At 41.7% G+C, this 18,829-nt stretch overlaps 1 protein-coding gene across 2 annotated transcripts in view; it reads left to right on the top strand.

Annotated features, from left to right (window-relative positions):
• LOC121299452 (copine-5) overlaps positions 1 to 18,829 on the top strand; it is a 128,927-nt gene that overhangs the window by 101,483 nt on the left and 8,615 nt on the right. For both annotated transcript variants that reach the window (XM_041227152.1, XM_041227150.1), the window contains 4 exons: positions 3,682 to 3,728; positions 4,797 to 4,978; positions 5,350 to 5,477; positions 7,659 to 7,761. In XM_041227152.1, the coding sequence (XP_041083086.1) occupies positions 3,682 to 3,728; positions 4,797 to 4,978; positions 5,350 to 5,477; positions 7,659 to 7,761 (460 nt within the window). The remainder of the gene's footprint in view (positions 1 to 3,681; positions 3,729 to 4,796; positions 4,979 to 5,349; positions 5,478 to 7,658; positions 7,762 to 18,829) is intronic.

Below are 18,829 nucleotides of genomic sequence, written 5' to 3'. Positions count from 1 at the left end.
AACCTTCAACAATTTGATTCTACGTTCACTGTGGAAAACAATAGCAAGTCCACCTCCCTGCCCAGTAGAGAGCTTTCTGTAAAAAAGTTACAGAAACCTCAATCAGGGAAACATTGTCATTCAGTCCAAGCCATGTTTCAGTTAGAGAGAGAACACGAGTTAACACGATCCTGGTCCTTAAAGGGTTAATGCATGATTGATCACCTTTCATTATAAATACATAATGATTTGTAATTGATTCCTGTAGCCTGCACCAGGTCCTGATTAATAGTGTCTGCAAAGAAACCCATCCTAATTGCATTAATGTGAGGCATCATTGACACAATCTGCAAAATGTTTCTTTTCTGCTAACCAATGTTTATTATTTGTGATGTGCAGAAGATATTCTGCTTTCATGAGTTTTCAGGTAACATGCAGATTAAATCAAGCTGTTTCTTCCTGTTAGGAAGTAGCAGTAGCAGGTTTCACTCAAATTGCTTTAATGGTGAAGTAAGGACGAAAGATTTGGAGCTGATTAAATGTGAGGACCTACTCCTAGGCTTCCTGTGACGCATGCAATAGAAGACTTGTAATGTTATCTCTGCTGTGTGCTAGAAGGCAAACTGTGTCAGCTGATTTAATGTTAAGTAACAAAGCCCACAGGCACCAAACCCCATGCATCCCTGTTTCATTAACACAAGTTCCATTCCACTGCCCACAATGTCTTGCAGCAATCCCTAGCTTGGCTCATGCTTGGTTTGAAGCACTTCATTGCAGTGCTTTGCTCTCTCTGTTAGTCTTCTTCTGCCACCCCGCCATGCCTTGCGGCTGGATCTCAGTGGTCTGCCTTGGAGCCTGGTCTCTCCAGATCTCAGACACTACGTGAAGCCGGGTCTGTTCAGTGTCTGGTTGGCTGGGCTTGGGGTGCTTTCCTTCCTTGCCATATCTTAACCATTGCCCAAACTTGCTGTCAATCTGGCACTGGGGGCTGTGTGCATCACAAAGAGCTACTCTTCACATGAGGCAGATTGGGGAATCTAATGTTTAAATGGCAAGCTTTTAAAGAACAGCAGGGTTTTTAAACCCAGAGAAAATAAATAACTTTTGTCAGGATAAATCCCAAATGTCCTGGCTTTCTAGAGGGATTGAAGGCAGCCTCGCTGGACCAGAAGGCAAGAGCCTGGGCCAACAATTTTATAAAAGCTCTTTTACAGCTGTGTACTCTGGTACAATCATAGTAAAATATCCTAAAGCACAATGATACGTTAGAGGAAAAGTAAGCATAGTAAATCACAGAATCTGAAACAAGCATGATTAAACAATATGGTGCCAGTTGCATAAGTAAGCTAAAAATCACCATGGACATTCCTTTATAAAGGCCACCTCAATCCTTGAATCACATCAGACACCAGTAGAGCTACCCTGCAGAACTAACTACACAGCAGAGCTACCCTGCAGAGCTACACAGCAGAGCTACCCTGCAGAGCTACACAGCAGAGCTACCCTGCAGAGCTACACAGCAGAGCTACCCTGCAGAGCTACACAGCAGAGCTACCCTGCAGAGCTACACAGCAGAGCTACCCTGCAGAGCTACACAGCAGAGCTACCCTGCAAGCTACACAGCAGAGCTACCCTGCAGAGCTACACAGTAGAGCTACCCTGCAAGCAACACAGCAGAGCTACCCTGCAGAGCTACACAGCAGCGCTACCCTGCAGAGCTACACAGCAGAGCTACCCTGCAAGCTACACAGCAGAGCTACCCTGCAGAGCTACACAGCAGCGCTACCCTGCAGAGCTACACAGCAGAGCTACCCTGCAAGCTACACAGCAGAGCTACCCTGCAGAGCTACACAGCAGAGCTACCCTGCAGAGCTACACAGCAGAGCTACCCTGCAGAGCTACACAGCAGAGCTACCCTGCAGAGCTACACAGCAGAGCTACCCTGCAAGCTACACAGCAGAGCTACCCTGCAGAGCTACACAGCAGAGCTACCCTGCAAGCTACACAGCAGAGCTACCCTGCAGAGCTACACAGCAGCGCTACCCTGCAGAGCTACACAGCAGAGCTACCCTGCAAGCTACACAGCAGAGCTACCCTGCAGAGCTACACAGCAGAGCTACCCTGCAGAGCTACACAGCAGAGCTACCCTGCAAGCTACACAGCAGAGCTACCCTGCAGAGCTACACAGCAGAGCTACCCTGCAGAGCTACCCTGCAGAGCTACACAGCAGAGCTACCCTGCAGAGCTACACAGCAGAGCTACCCTGCAGAGCTACACAGCAGAGCTACCCTGCAAGCTACACAGCAGAGCTACCCTGCAAGCTACACAGCAGCGCTACCCTGCAGAGCTACACAGCAGAGCTACCCTGCAGAGCTACACAGCAGAGCTACCCTGCAGAGCTACCCCGGACCCCTGTCCTCAGCTCACACCACTGCCATGAACACCACTACTTAAGAAGGGTTACTATTTCAGCTCTTGTTTTTTAAATCTAGCCTGCAGATTTTTAATGTATCAAATATGAAGAGAAACATTTATAAAGCTTTTGTTGTTGATTTTTCATATCTGTAATGAAAATAATCCAACGCTTTAAGCCAAATTAATTCACTGCTTTATGTAATTATTTGGATGTTTGATTGCATGAATGTTTGCTTGCAAGTAATTACATGTAAATCTAATTATTTTGTATCATGAGTCTCAGTTGTGTTTGCTGACCCTTTGAGACAGTGATTTTATTGGTTCTGATGCACAATCAGATATATTTAATGTGTATCCTATTATAAAGTATTGCAAAGCAACGTGTACAAGCACAGACGAACAAAACCGTGCATTTCCATTAACAAACCCGTTGTCTTTCTAATGCATCCCAGGTTTAATAACTTTGATGGAGAAAATAATGTACTTTTCATGGAATCATTTATTTTTCATAAAAAAGTAAGCATTGTCTAGGCATGCCGATTGTGATGGCTGATTGCTTTCAGAATGGTGTATTTTTAGAGCTTCTAAAAGGATGGCTTCAATGTCTGTTGAGATGTGAAAGTCAGTTTACCTTTTCTGACTCACCCATGCCTATTTCACAATGTTAAGCAAGGCTGAACAGTTAGTGCCATTCTGGCCTTCATCCATATTACTTCCTTGGTCCTATAATAGTTAACTATTGAATCAAACCTATTACACCCAAAGGGGAAATGGCCCCTGAGTTTAACAAGAGCAACCGTGTCGTGTGTACATCACCCTGCTCAAGACTCCAAACTTATATACTCCATCAAAGTATAAACAATGGTGCTCCACACTTTTGTTAATGCTTCCTAAAAGAGGTTTTTATTTCCTTGAACCCCTATTATAATAACATAATGAGAGTCAGTACTCGAACATATCTGCGTGTGTGTGTGGACCAATTCCAGCATTGGGTTTCTGTGCAGGGGAATGCTCTGGAACAAATGGTGACAGTTTGATTATGGCATCGTATAGTGGGATAAATGTGATATTGCAGGAGTGCGTGGGCCGGGCTCAGGCTCGGCTAGCTGATAATGTGAATGCAATCTAATAGGTTCTGTTATTTATCCTAATTAGGCACAGCAGCTGCAGAGGCAGCCTTCAAATATAGATTAAACTGCTGTCGTTCTGCCTAGGGCTCTGGTCTTCAGTAACACAACCCGGAGGTCTTTTTTATTATTTATTTTCCTTTTCTTATTATTCTTCCAGGACCCAGATCAATTTTACAGTGGCAATCGATTTCACCGCGTCCAATGGTAGGTGCTTTGAGACTCCTTTGTAAACTCTACGCAGAGCAGCTAGGAATTCCTTTCATCTCACAATTGCACCAGCAGCTGATGCACGACTTTAATCAAACCGCTGACAACTTCTCCATTAGCCAGAGATTCGCATCCCGACTGCTCTTCATTCCAGCCTGTACTCCACAGCTGAAAACCTGCTCCATGTCATATAAGAGTCTATTGATGCCCATAATTGGCTTCACTTTGCACTAAATACAGTACAAGGAAAACGATTTATTAATGACACTATCATGCTCACAATGGGCAACTGGTCAGTGATTATGTAGAGTTGTTCCCAGAAGCACTGTAGGCTTTTGTTCAGGAAACCCGTATGAATTATCTGTACAGTCCCATTAGTAGCCAAGCTGCTTAACTTATACGTAAGTGACATTACAACATGAAAAAGCTTTCCAACCACTTACAGATTTTAAACACAGTTAAGCAGTTGCAATGTAGTTACTATTTAATAGCAGCATAATTACATTGCAGTTTTGTGTCAGTGGCACCCCATGAGAGGCAAACCATGCGCTTCCTGTAGAATGGCACAGTACATTTGAATTGGGAATGATACATCAGTCATCAACTGCAGCAGCAGCGTTGGTAACATTGATACAGCAATTCTGTCACTTCATGAGTTTCTGAAAGAGCCCTGTTTTATTGTTCGCTTTAACTCTGTTATCCCCAGAGCACATACAATTAGTCTCCCAGCTTTGTCTCCCAGTCTCCTTATATTGCAATATACTACAATGCATATTTTAAAATACATTATATGTATATTCCATTTCCATAAGAGTAGGGGTAGGGGTTAAAGTTATGGTTTAGGGTTAGACTTAGATTTAGAGTGAGGGTGAGGGTGAGGATTACAGTTAGGATTAGGGTTAGGGTTAGGTTTAGGGTTAGGGTTAGGATGAGGGTTAGGGTTAGAGTTAGGGGTTAGGGTGAGGGTGAGGGTGAGGTTGAGGATTAGGGGTTAGGAATTAGGGTGAGGGTTAGGATGAGGGTTAGTTAGGCGTGCTGATTCCCAGTCTCTGCTTTCTCTGCCAGGGAACCCATCCCAGTCCACCTCTCTGCACTACATGAACCCGTACCAGATGAACGCGTACGCCATGGCGCTGAAGGCAGTGGGTGAGATCATCCAAGACTACGACAGCGACAAGATGTTCCCTGCGCTGGGCTTCGGTGCCAAGCTGCCTCCTGATGGAAGGGTCTCGCACGAATTCCCTCTGGTGAATAATAACAGCACTGATGTTTGTAATTTGTGTTGGACAATGGCACTGGCTTCAGGCCATCACTGAGCTCCACCAAAGCACCTCAACAACCCTAACCTGAAGGATCCTCCTCTGCTGTTCCTTCCTGGGGCTCAATGGAGAGAGCAGAAATTGGCAATGAGTGCTGCTAAATCATGTGCTGGTTTTATGATGTAAACTGTGTTCCACAAACTATTGGCTAACTAATTTATTTTAAATTCCCATTAGAACTAAAAGAAACACATTCACATCTCAGATATGTATCTGTGTACAGGCCCTCGTAATTCTATTCTTAGAACACCTATTAGCTTGGTTCCAATTGTATTATTCCTGATACTTTTGTTTTTCAGAATGGCAATACAGAAAACCCATACTGCAATGGGATAGAGGGAATATTAGAAGCCTACCACCAGAGCCTGAAGACTGTTCAACTCTATGGGCCAACCAACTTTGCACCAGTTGTCAACCACGTGGCAAGGTATGTACTATACTGTGCTGCACCCCTTATTAAAGCTTCTCGTAGTAAAAGCAAAGAGTATTTTAATGAAAGCATGCTAGAGCTCAGAGAGGTATGGTAAAGCATATTAATAAGCATTACAAAGCATGGTAAACTATGAAGCATTCACAGCGCATCCTTCTCACACCCTTAACATCTGCAGCAAGGTGCACCCGAGTGTTCATTATTGCTTCAATATGATGGGGCATCTGGTGTGGAAAACCAGAGAGCAGAACTAGCAGCAGAATGGATAGTAAAGCATGCAACTGTTGCCTGGTTACTGGAGACAGCTTGATGTCTGAATACTGATATTAAACAATTCCGACTGTACCCAGCTTATTTTCCACTTTATCGTTTGTCCAGATCAGATTTTACAAGTCTAATTGTTCCTATACATTTTTGATGCAAGGGCTAAAAGTGTTCGTAATGAGTTCAATTTTCTAACTGCCCCCCCCCCCCCCCCCCCACCCCCTCCACCTGAGTGGCATGATCAATTAGAAGCTATCCTTCTATTTGAAATACTCATTTCAGTAGCTTAATAACAATTATCCTTTGGAAATCAGTAGAAGGGAGAAACCCATTTAAAAATGGAAATAGCTTGAAATGAGCAATGAAAATAGTAATTGCACTATTAATCTAATGCTCTAGTATATTATGGGAACATCACACCAGGAACAGTTTCGCTGCTAATGCTTTGTTCTCGGTGGCTTGTTCTCAACCTCATTTTCAAATTTTCAAAACTGTTCCAAAGATTGGCGCAGGCGGCAATCTTTGTGAGACCACTAATCTGTGCTTACGAGGTACCCGCAGACAGCTTTAAATGTAAAAGCTATTAAGTTTGACAGTTCAGTAACAAATCTGACTTTTAAAACAGCGCTATCGGAATCCACAGGCTGCCTCATGTTGCTATTAGTATTATGTATTAAAGAAAGGCTCTTACGGTAGGTTTTAATTTCATGTTGCATCCTCCTACTGAGTTTGCTATGCATAATTAGCTAATAGTTTCTCACAGTCAAAGCACAGCACAATGTAATGAAGCATACAAAGCATATGTAAACATTGTTATGAAAGCATCGTAAATCATATTTAAAAACCATGCTAAACTATAGTAAATGCATGGTATAACCATGGGAAAAGCTCAGGATAAACGGATAAGTGATCATGCAAAGTTACCGGCGTACACTTTTGGTAGGTAATATTTTCTGTCTCATTGGTTACGAGTGCTGCTTTTCCAAGCTCAGCAGCGTTTGCCATCCTCTGCTTGTCCACCCTGTCCAGTCGTCTCATTATGTTTGTCCCCAGGTTTGAGTTGCTTGCTTGCTTCTTTTCATTAGTGCTGGCGCAGTTCAGTTCTGAGGGAGCGCTTCCCTGACACTGCCAGCATTTTTAATGACTTTAATTATATACCCAATCAGATGGCTGCTCTAAAAAGACTTGCGGATCACGTTGTCTCTCTAAAGTATCTCAGATACATTTTGAATGACTCCATTAATCGGGGATGGAGAGCAGGAACCAGCGTCTCAGTCAGCTGCTCAGAGACCTTGCTTACAGCAGCCACACGTCAAGCTGTCCTCGACAGTTTCACCACAGAGCCTTTGACGTTCAACCTGGTGGAGAAAACAGAGGATGCCTTTACAGCGTTTTAGAGTAGAAGCCTACAGCATGAATCTCATTGCTTACCTATATATCTTCTCTAACCAGCTTTCGTATTTGAAACAGTGGTTAGATTATGAGAGAACAGACACTGCTCCTGTACAAGTCATTGAGGAGCTGGTGGAATTAGTTTAAGGGACAGGAGAGAAGAGCATCTATGGTAATGCAATTCAATTTTCCATTGATCAAGATGATCCTGCTGTCTTGAGACAGATGGTAGTATGGTTGTAGAATTAGATATTTTGTAGGTATTAATATAGCGTTATTGTGAGTGCATTGCAATTCAGTGCATTTACCAGTGTGCTAATGCCTTATGAATACAGGGCTGTTATGAGGGTATCAGCGGGTGCTGCATTGGTGCTGTGGTCATGCGTAGATCCAGTTTTCCTCCAAAAACAACACTGAAGCAATAGGCTTAGCCTAAAGCTGTGCACCTTGTAATAGATGATGACATTGTTATGTGTCAGAACGCTTGGTTTCCAATATTCTCTGTTGTTCTTTTATTGCCAGGTATGCCGCTGCCGTTCAGGATGGCTCGCAGTATTTCATCCTCCTAATTATCACAGATGGGGTCATATCAGATATGGCTCAGACAAAAGAGGCCATTGTGAGCGTGAGTACAGCATGCTGAGGCCCTGTCTCGTTGGAAAGCTTCCATTGCTATGTGTACACATACTACGAGCCAGCTCATCATTTTCATTGAAAGTATTACAAACATTTTTTTTGGACAAGTCATATTTTTCCGGCCCTTTTGCTTTACAGTAACCAGGCTTTACTGTAGCAGCACAATGCAACAGTCTGGTCTGACTTCAGACTCTTACAGTTTAGACTGTGAGACCAGACAGACCTGGACAATCCTGGGGAAAGTGGTCCTCCGTCCTGCACTGGAGGGTGTCCCGGTTGTTCGGTCAATCTGTCCGCTCTTCTGCAAGAGCTGCATGAAGCATGTCATGCCCTGCAGATAATATGCATATATATATATATATATATATATATATATATATATATGTATGTATATATATATATGTGTGTGTGTGTGTGTGTGTGTGTGTGTGTGTGTGTGTGTATGTATGTATGTATGTATGTATGTATGTATGTATGTATGTATGTATATATATATATATATGTATATATATATATATATATATATATATATATATATATATATATATATATATATATATATATATATATATATATATATATATATATATGCTTGTGAATACAATGATTAATACATCGAACAAACACTTCATGAGGTGGATGGGTGGTCCAGTGATTAAAGCAAGGGGTTTGTTACCAGGAGTTTCCAGGTTCAATCCCTGCCTCTGACTAAAATCACTTATCCTCCTTGTGCTCTGTCTTTTGAATGAGATGTAAAACTGGGGTCCTATTGTAAGTGACTCTGCAGCAGCAGTGGTTGTTGATGCATAATCACCCCCTAGTTGCTTTAGATAAAAGCATCTGCTAAATGACTAATTCATTGATTCGTGCTGTTTGCCTTGAATTTTACCTGCTCTCTCGTTTTACCTGAATACGGTGTCTTTCATAATGCACTGATGTCTTTGGTGTTTGTCTAACTTTTTCTTTGAATTCGTTTAATCGAAGAATTATATTGTTGGTTGTTTTTCTGTCTTTTCTTAAAACTCATGTCTCCAGGACGGGTATGACTGAATGACTTACCTTTGATTTGAATGCACCTTCTTACTGTACAGTATGTGTCTTCCACCCAGTTCTACAATGAGGTGTTGTTTCCATGGTGCAGTGTCTAAACCGTGAAAGCGTATCACTACAGTAATGCTAAAAAGCAGATGTCACAGGATCTGTCTTCAGACTGCTGAGGCTTCTGCACCCAAAAGGGCCGTGACATCCCAGCAGACTGGATTTAAAGGGAATTTGCGACTGTTAGTTAACTGTTAGAACAGGCACACCTTCCTTTTAAGATCTTGTCTGCTGCTAAATCTTGCTCTGGCCCTAACTGCTTAGGACGCTACTAAGGCACTGGTCTTGGCAAGTGTTTCTCTTCTCTTGTTTTTCTCAATTTCTAATTTCTCTTTTTTCTTGTAGCCTGATCCTGTGTTCACGAGTATCACTGTCTTTTTGTTTGTTGTCAAGTGTTACAGTATAATGTTGAAGTTCAAGTCAAGGGTGCATCCCTATTAAATGTATTTTATAAATACTTTATTACCTTGTTGAAGCAAGTTGTGAACTCAGTAACAACATTTACAAATGTTTTAGAAATGATTTGTGTTGGGTCACATTTGTCTGAATTCACAGCAGGGTTACAAATGTTCCCAATGGGGTGATTGTACACAACCCCACCAGCTGCAGTACAGCATGTGTGTGTGGTCACTTGAACTAAGAAGCCACCAGCTATTAGTTTTAATAAGTGAAGCTCCAGCCCCCAACTACAGCATGGTAGACATGCTCTTCCAGATACAGCATTGAACCAAGGTTTTCTTTGCGTATACCACATACTTATCTCCTTACTGGTTAAGGGACCCAAAAAAAGTACTGCTGGCAGTTTGAAACAATCTAATGGAATCTAATGAGAATCTCAACAGAATCTAATGGAATCTTCCCAGAATCTAATTGAATCTCATCAGAATGAATCTGTTGCCTGTTGTCCTTTCTGAATCTGCATAGGAATGTACTAGATAAACTGATACCTACTCTAATGAATTGGCATCTCAACCCACTGAATTCAATGGAAAGGCAATGGTTTAGACACAAACCGCAAACCCTGCAGTTCAAAGACAGGCATCTTACCATTCAAATAAACAGCAAGCTCTGCAATCAAGAGGTCAGTACGAGTCTGGTTCTGATGTCAGTATTATTAACTCATCATAATTGATATTGTTTGTCTATATCTGATTGCCTGTCTGTCCTGTGAATCTGACACCCGTTCTGTAGATCACTACTGAGCTGGGCTCCTCTGGCTCATCACAGAGCATCACAGCAGTTTAATTTGAGCTTCGTGTGAGTCTAACCTGCCTCATTACTCATTCATGATGCGTCTATTGCTTTCTGTGCGCTGAGGCTTATCCTTGTTTTATCATATCTGCACAATAATAAGAAGTGGCAAAATAATTGAATTTATACACAAAGATTGCCGCCTGCGCCAATGTGTGGAGGCAGCATCCTGGGTAATCTGTGGTTTGCATCATGTGGGAGGCAGGGAATAAATACCAAAAGTGTCTTATCTGCCATGTCGAATCCTAAAAACTTAAAAGTGCAGGACAATCTAAAAATATATAGGGAATCTGACAGCAAAGGCCGCTAAATATATATGCTCAAACACACACTTCTTATCTCTGTTGTTCGTATTTGTATTTTGGAGCTACATTATCAAACCCAGGGTTTGCACCGAGAGAGTCAAGCAGGCTGTGTGTTACCCCACTGCGCCAAAAAACCACAGGCCTTTGCAGCTTGACAGACACATGCCAGCAAGGCACAAAAACTCTTCAGAGTGATATTATATCTGGCCATGGCTTTGCTCCCGGGACATGTGTGATCACACTTGTACAGGTCCATCATGTCAAGTGCTCACCATCTCTCTTTTAGAAGGGGCGATTGCTGAGGTCAGGCCAGTGCATCGTGGTGATTCACTCAGCCTGCCTGTGCAGAGTCTCAGAGCGGCTGCTTTCAGTACAGAGAAGACCATTACCCTCTTGACTGCTCCCAACCTGATGTCTGCTGCTTGGCTGACAGCCTGGGTGGGTGAGCTCTCCACAGACAGGTGCAGGCAGTCTGCCATTATCAGGGAGTGCAGAGTCCAGGAGAGAGCCCCTCCTTATCCAAACTACTCAGGGGACATGGAAATAGGTTGTATTTACAGAAGCGGAAAATAGGACGACATTAATCTAAAGAGGATCGTTGTTTACATCAATATTCAAACAGTAAAGTACCAGGTTTGGTCCTATTTTAATATATACAGCTTTTAGTTCTGCTACTGTTTAGATCAATTGATTAAACCTCATTATGTACTTCATTCTAGCAGAATGTTTGAACTAGTGTACAACATCATTTAACACAGATCATCAGTTGTACTGTATATGTATATACTGGTAACATGAACCATTCAGAATCTGCATAGCACGAACTCATTCTGTGTGTGCACGAGTGTGTGTGTGTGCGTGCGTGTGTGTGTGTGTGTGTGCGCGGTATGTTTGAATAACCCTTCTTTTACTTCCCTGGCACTCCGCCTTCCCTTACTAACTATCACACTCAGCTCATTTGCTCTTGTAATCGTTTGTAAAGCTGTCTCCGTCATTTGCCAGGACTAATGAGGAGTGCTTTATCCTCCTGACAGCCCACTGACACAGTCTCCTTTGCTATGGTTTAGCTGAGTAATATCCTTCTGTTGTACAGCTGTGAGCAGTAGTCCAGGATGTTTTCTCTGATGCATAATCTCTCCAGCTGCATGTGCAGTACAAAGTGATACCCATCGAAACTACAAAGGGAAATCAATCAATCAATATTTATTTCACAATAAATCACACCAAAGCTCTTTACATAGACAAAAAACATTGCCAAATAAGTAACACAACTGAACAATAAAATAAAAACAATAAACAATAAGATAGAGCAACAAAGATAAACAGTAGATGCCGGTTATTAGCAACCCTGATAAAGACAACTTTCGGTTATTAACAGGAACCAGTCCCGTCCCATAGACTTTAATAATGCAATTCTGATCTAGCCACTGCACGCCAGTTATTGCCAGCGTTATTACTAGCTGCCAGTACTGCAGAGAGCACTTGCATGATTTATGCACATACTTCATGCAGCTGCTATCACACTAGTTTTGCAACTGCGTATTTCTGGCGGACTGAGGCAGCTTTGAAACTAGCTGCATAGTAGCAAGGAAAATTGAGATGGATTTACAGCGGGAGGTGGTACATTTTAAAAAGCAGACAATGTTGGACGATTTCTTCTTTTAAAATTGTGTTCTTTAGAAATGAATGTAAGTACAGCACATTTTTTATGTTTGCTTTACTCATTGTAAGGACAATTGTAGCACATCGTTGCGTAGTACTATTTAAGCACACTCCCTTTTTGTTTTGTTTTACACACACGTGAAGTGAACACTTCTATGTTTGGGTATTCTGTGTTTCTTATGTTAATTTTTTAACACTGTAACATTTAAAACACATTTAAAATACAACACAGTGTATTTCAGTGCCCTTTAGTACAATTAAATACATTTGAAAACAGGTGTTTTCGCTTATTGGCAACTTTTGGTTAATGACAACTTTTTGCAGGGAACCAAGAGGTTGTTAATAAGCGGCATCTACTGTGTGTGTGTGTGTATATATATATACACAGCTCTGGAAAAAATTAAGAGACCACTGCAAATTTTTCTTAAATCAGCATCTCTACATGTATGGCAGCCATTCCATCCCAGTGTCTGTAGAATTCCACGACAGGCACACTTCATTCTACTGAATGAGGTACTGATTAGGAGATCGCCTGAACCAAATCTTATTTAAAGTAAAGTATAAAAAACACTCCTGTGGTCATCACTATCCTCTTGCAATAGGACCAGCTGGATGGCAAAACAGTGCTAGTAGCACCTCAAAAGTAATTGGAATCCAAAAATAACTATTGACCATGCCCAAAGAGTTGAAAAGGAAAGTTTTGAGTGAGGAAAAGAAGGGTTCAATTCTGGCTTTACTGGCAGAGGGATACAGTGAGCGTCGGGTTGCTTCCATCCTTAAAATTTCAAAGACGGCGGTTCATAAGAACAAGGTCAAGCAGCATACATTGGGGACAACAAAGCTACAGATGGGCAGAGGGCGAAAACAACTCTCCACTGACCGGGATGACCACCAACTCATTCGAATGTCACTCAGAAACCGTAGGATGACATCAAGTGACCTACAAAAAGAATGGCAAACGGCAGCTGGGGTGAATTGCATGGCAAGGAAGGTTCGAAACAGAGGCAGGGCTGAAATCGTGCAAAGCTAGAAAAAATTGCCCTTCATCAATGAGAAGCAAAGAAGAGCCAGGCTGAGGTTTGCAAAAGACCATAAGGATTGGACCGTAGAGGACTGGAGTAAGGTCATCTTCTCTGATGAGTCCAATTTTCAGCTTTGCCCAACACCTGGTCATCTAATGGTTAGATGGAGACCTGGAGAGGCCTACAAGCCACAGTGTCTCGCACCCACTGTGAAATGTGGTGGAGGATCGGTGATGATCTGGGGGTGCTTCAGCAAGGCTGGAATCGGGCAGATTTGTCTTTGTGAAGGACGCATGAATCAAGCCAAGTACAAGATTGTCCTGGAAGAAAACTTGCTTCCTTCGGCTCTGACAATGTTCCCCAACTCTGAGGATTGGTTTTTCCAGCAGGACAATGCTCCATGCCACACAGCCAGGCCAATCAAGGTGTGGTTGGAGGACCACCAGATCAAGACCCTGTCATGGCCAGCCCAATCTCCAGACCTGAACCTCATTGAAAACCTCTGGAATGTGATCAAGAGGAAGATGGATGGTCACAAGCCATCAAACAAAGCCGAGCTGCTTGAATTTTTGCTCCAGGAGTGGCATAAAGTCACCGAACATCAATGTGAAAGACTGGTGGAGAGCATGCCAAGACGCATGAAAGCTGTACTTGAAAATCAGGGTTATTCCACCAAATATTGATTTCTGAATTCTTCCTAAGTTAAAACATTAGTATTGTGTTGTTTAAAAATGAATATGAACTTATTTTCTTTGTATTATTCAAGGTCTGACAACACTGCATCTTTTTTGTTATTTTGACCAGTTGTCATTTTCTGCAAATAAATGCTCTAAATAACAATATTTTTATTTGGAATTTGGGAGAAATGTTGTCAGTAGTTTATAGAATAAAACACAAATGTTCATTTTACCCAAACACATACCTATAAATAGTAAAACCAGAGAAACTGATAATTTTGCAGTGGTCTCTTAATTTTTTTCAGAGTATATATAAGCTTGGAAAAATAACAACCTCTGATTGGTTAAACAGCATCACATGACCGTGCCTATATATAGCATATAGCATGGCTTGCATACTAATGAATAAATCGCTACGCACCACTACATTCTAAATTCCATAACAAACTGCCATATTATTTGTTATTAGTTACAAAACCACAGCCAAAAATGAGTAGAATTTCACCTATTTCCTTAATATTTTTAATATATTTGGGGATGAAACTCCACATAACTGGTACAACACCAACTTTCTGAGTGTAGACAGCAGTCCATCTGAAAACATAATAATAATAATTAATAAGTGCACCAGTAAGAGTAGACACAGAACAGTAGATGAAGAACAGCTAAATGAAACAGAAGAAAACAAAGACTTTTTCAATATCATTTTTTAGTTTGATTCTAAGCAGCAATTCAGGCACCTGGAAAACATTTAACACATATGTGTTCTGAATGCTATGCTGATATTTTTGTCACCAGCTAAGAGCACTTCACTTGAAGTAGTGTCGTGTTTGTTATGACAAATGAGAGCATTAAATCTATTTCCAGTGTTGAGTTTAAGATGCACAGATAAAGAAAGCCTGACCTTAGATCCTTTTTTAACATCTGTCAAATTATCTCCACCCACGGGGGTTGAGAACAACCAGATCTGTGAAATCTAGGGCAGTCACTCGATTAAAAATTATGATCACTTAATTTATGGGCATTAGTTGATTAAATCGGTAGATTAATCTGTGCACATTTTTAATAAAGGTAACAATCTTATAGTGGCTGCCCTGCATAATAATATTTAAAAAATCATTAGAATTGGGGCTCCTGAGTGGTGCATCCAGCAAAGGTGCTCCTGATGGATGTGCCCTATAGCCTGGGGATCGCAGGTTTGAGTCCAGGCTATGTCACAGCTGACCATGACCAGGAGCTTCCAGGAGGTGGCACACAATTGGCTGAGCACTGCCCAGGTAGGAAGGGCTTAGGTCGGTAGGGGAATCCATGGCTTACAATGCATCAGTGACCCCTATGGCCAATAGGGCACCTCTGGTTCTGCAGTGGAGCCTCCAGATCTGTGTTGTTCTCTGGTGCTGTAGGTCTGGTGGCCTTGCTGTGGATACACGGTGCAAAAAATGATGGATTGGCAGGAGCACATTTTGGAGGAGGTGTACTCCAGCCTCCATTCCCAGAGTCAGGGGGGGGGGGGGGGGGGGGGCGTTGCAAGTGGTGAGCTGAGGATACAGAAAACAACTAGGGTAAAAGACTGGAGACAACTACATTTATTTTTAAAAAATCAATGGTTCTGAAAAAAAATAAGCCCAGTTGGAATTTGGTCTTTTTAAAAAACATTTTTATTTTGGTAAATGTAACAAATGTTACCTTTCCATCCTATTACCCTAATAAAAGAAATTTGAGACCCAATAACTCAAGCCCCAAGGGCCAGAGCAGCCCTTAAACATCAAAATTATTAGCAATGCACAAACACAGAAACAAAAAAACATCACAAGGTTTATAACTAAATTGGCAGTTTATTATGTTGGTCAGGATAAATGCGGCCCACTGGATTTCACCACAGCGTTCACCACAGCTGGGTACAATGCACATGAATAGCTTTGCAGACACGTGTCTGGCAATCAGTTAAATCACTATCAGCAATCCTTGCACAAAACAAGGTGACAATTATGAATTTTGCACAACTTTAACCTGCAATTTTTTTATTATTTTCTCCCAATGGTATATTCAATTGTTTTTAAGCTCAGCTCATGGGTATTACCCCTGCACTGACTTGGGAGTGGTGAAGACAAACACATGCTGACTGTCCCCCGAGTGAAGTCTTATATTAAAACCTTGAGCCAATCTCTCCAAAGAGGGCAGAACCAAAAGCAGGTCTGAATGACTCATAACTCCTTCCTGCTTTTTAACAGCTGGAATCTATTAGGCCTTTGTGCTCTAACCCACCCCGGTTGCCTTTTCTCAAGGCGTCTCATTATTTTCGTATGGAAATTGCTTGCTGCCTTCTTTCATTAGCATGCATTGTCTCCTGGTGTATGAATCTTACAGCCTGCTAGCTCACTCACGCAGCCTTTGCAATAATCAAGGAGGATGGAGGAAAGAAATGCTGACAAAGAGCTGATCAGATCCCATGGATAGAACTTGTTCTTCCCTTGAGACAAATGTTCTTGGAATGGCTAGGTCGATTTCAATTGATCTTAAACCAGAATTCGATGTAAATACCACTGCTGTTTCAGATCGTCAGGCCCCTGTGGAGCATGGTTTGAAAACCAATATCTCTAAAAGTGCATGCATATCTCTTTAGTATATAAAACGCCAGGTAGACATTATTTGAATGATTTAGACAGCAGCTGCACTGAGATCAGTCGGATCCATGACCCCATTCTGCCTCGCATGTGATGCTCTGATATGCAGTTTGTTGGTTCAGAAGGGCTGCAGGAAAGGCAGGGACAGGTCTATGTCCAGTGGGAGAGTGCCTTGTTGCTCGCTGTGAGGACGTTGCAAGGTTGGACTTTTAAGCCGCTTCCAGATGGTTGTTTTCCTGGTTGTTTGCCCACCACCGTGCAATTATAAAATATTACAGTACGCAGTGCCATGCTAAGGGTGCTCCAGACTTAAAGACTCCTATCCAGCAGCCCCGAGCCCAGCACCGAGTGCTTTGAAAAGGGACTTTCCTAGCCTTCTCTGAAGCAATGCCATTAATTAACTCATCCCAGTCTGTCCGAGCTCTCTCTAGAGATACAAAAAGATCTGTCTATATTCGTTATTAAGAAATAAAAAGCAATATCTGTTACAGATACAAATAGCAGGACCTAGAGCCCCACGATGGAAAAATACATGCACAGTAATAACCTGGTGCATTGCATTCTCATGTAGCTAAGGCTGCTACAACAAACTGCAATGATTGAACCTGCTAAGCAATGAGACCGGAGACTCTTCTACTCACTCTGAGCAGCATGCAGCCCTTCAGTAAACTCAACACTTGAGTGCATGCAAGCCCTGTATAAGATGCTGCTCAGAGAATATTTTAAAACACATCACTAATGTACACCCAGTTGGGTGAGCTAATGACAAAAAGGAAAGTGGCTTTTAACAACACGAGCATATGTTTTCAAATGGTTCTTTGTGTTGATTTATAAAGATATATTGCTGTGCATTTCTTTCTTGGAACTCTGTAGAGATCTTGATAATATAATAACACAGAAACAGCAGTAAGATGGAATGAGAAAGTGTCACAGATTGTCAATAGTGGTTGCACCTCTGGAGTGATAGCACTGGAAGGCATTGTGTCTCGTCCCAGCTGTCATTCACTAAGGGGTGTAAGCAGCAATAGAAATGGTAATGATGATTACCAACAGGATTGTGCACTAATTACTGGATTATAGTCACACTAATTACAAACTCTGGGGCTAAAGGAATCTCTTCTTGTTGCTACATCTCAGCTAGTACTGTAACAGAATTCAAAACAGCTTTAAACCAAATCTGGGAGCCAGAGACAGACCATGCATTGGAATTTAGACAAATACTTTTGATGATGTTAATTGGTTGCACTTTACATGAAGTGTCTTATTTCTATATTGTGATCCCATTGCAGTAACACAGTAATCACATACACTGCTGTGTAGTTACAATGCATCAACATTATTATTAAACAATGAAAGAGTTTGCTTGCGCCTTTTGTAATTACACATGTGGTTGGCTATTCACAATACAATGCAACAACACATTCCGGTATAATAACAGTGAAGTTAGACACCATTGTTCCCTGGGTATTGAATGTGGACTATATGTTAGGCTAGGGACCTGAGCCAGATTCAAATCCAGACCTCCAGAGGTGAAAAGCATGGTGATAGAGACTTTGTTTTCAAAGATGCTTTCAACTCCCAAAATATAAAAACCTGCACCCAATGGCCTCTCCTCTCCAAACCTACCCGCACACATCTCTAGCTGAATGAAGGAAGCTAGGCAGGGATCTCATGAATGAGTGAAGTAAGCCCTAGAGAGAGTAGTGGGAGGTGGAGCTCAGAAGAACAAAACAAGAGGACTGAAGCCTCTGGGAAGTTTAAATAACTTGTTCCAGTCTGGGAAACAATCTTTCGTATCCTTGCATCCCCTGTCAAACATAAGAAATAAAAAAGGAAACAAACCAATAGTTCAACACTACAACAAATAAACATAACAAGAATAACCTACCATGTTTTAGAAGAAAACAAAGTCAGATAATATATAATATAGAAGAATAAAGGAAAATAAATGGACTTGCATTGAATACCACTCCCATTAATGTTAAAAAGTGATGTAGTTTGATTGTTTGTATTTATGACTGCACCTCAACTCTCACTCTGTACATTCATTTATTGGACTTTACAGCTGAAATTGTTGCATAGCACCAGAAGCCAGCTCCATATACACCTTATGAAAGATATGTTCTATATCCTGGGGTGGCGACAGTGCTACGTGGGTGCAATCAATAGCCCCCAATACATTTTGGAAAGTCAGACACTTCGTAAGAGGCCACTTTTATATCATAGAGAGCATCTGTCTCTCTGGGATAATAGATATGTTTTAACAGGGTGTTCGGTACCTGCTGTAAATACAGGGAAAAATGTGGGTTTGGATAGCCAACTAATTGCCTACAAAGTTGTATGAAACGACCCAGATGCTAAATAATGTAGTGAGCACAGCAATTTCACTAGACCTGGGACTGCATGACTCCTGCCTGT

The sequence above is a fragment of the Polyodon spathula genome, chromosome 25 (assembly GCF_017654505.1).
Source record: "Polyodon spathula isolate WHYD16114869_AA chromosome 25, ASM1765450v1, whole genome shotgun sequence".
In the NCBI taxonomy this organism is placed as follows: domain Eukaryota; kingdom Metazoa; phylum Chordata; class Actinopteri; order Acipenseriformes; family Polyodontidae; genus Polyodon; species Polyodon spathula.
Note: the sequence above shows the minus strand (reverse complement) of the source record. Positions and strands in the feature narration are given on the sequence as shown.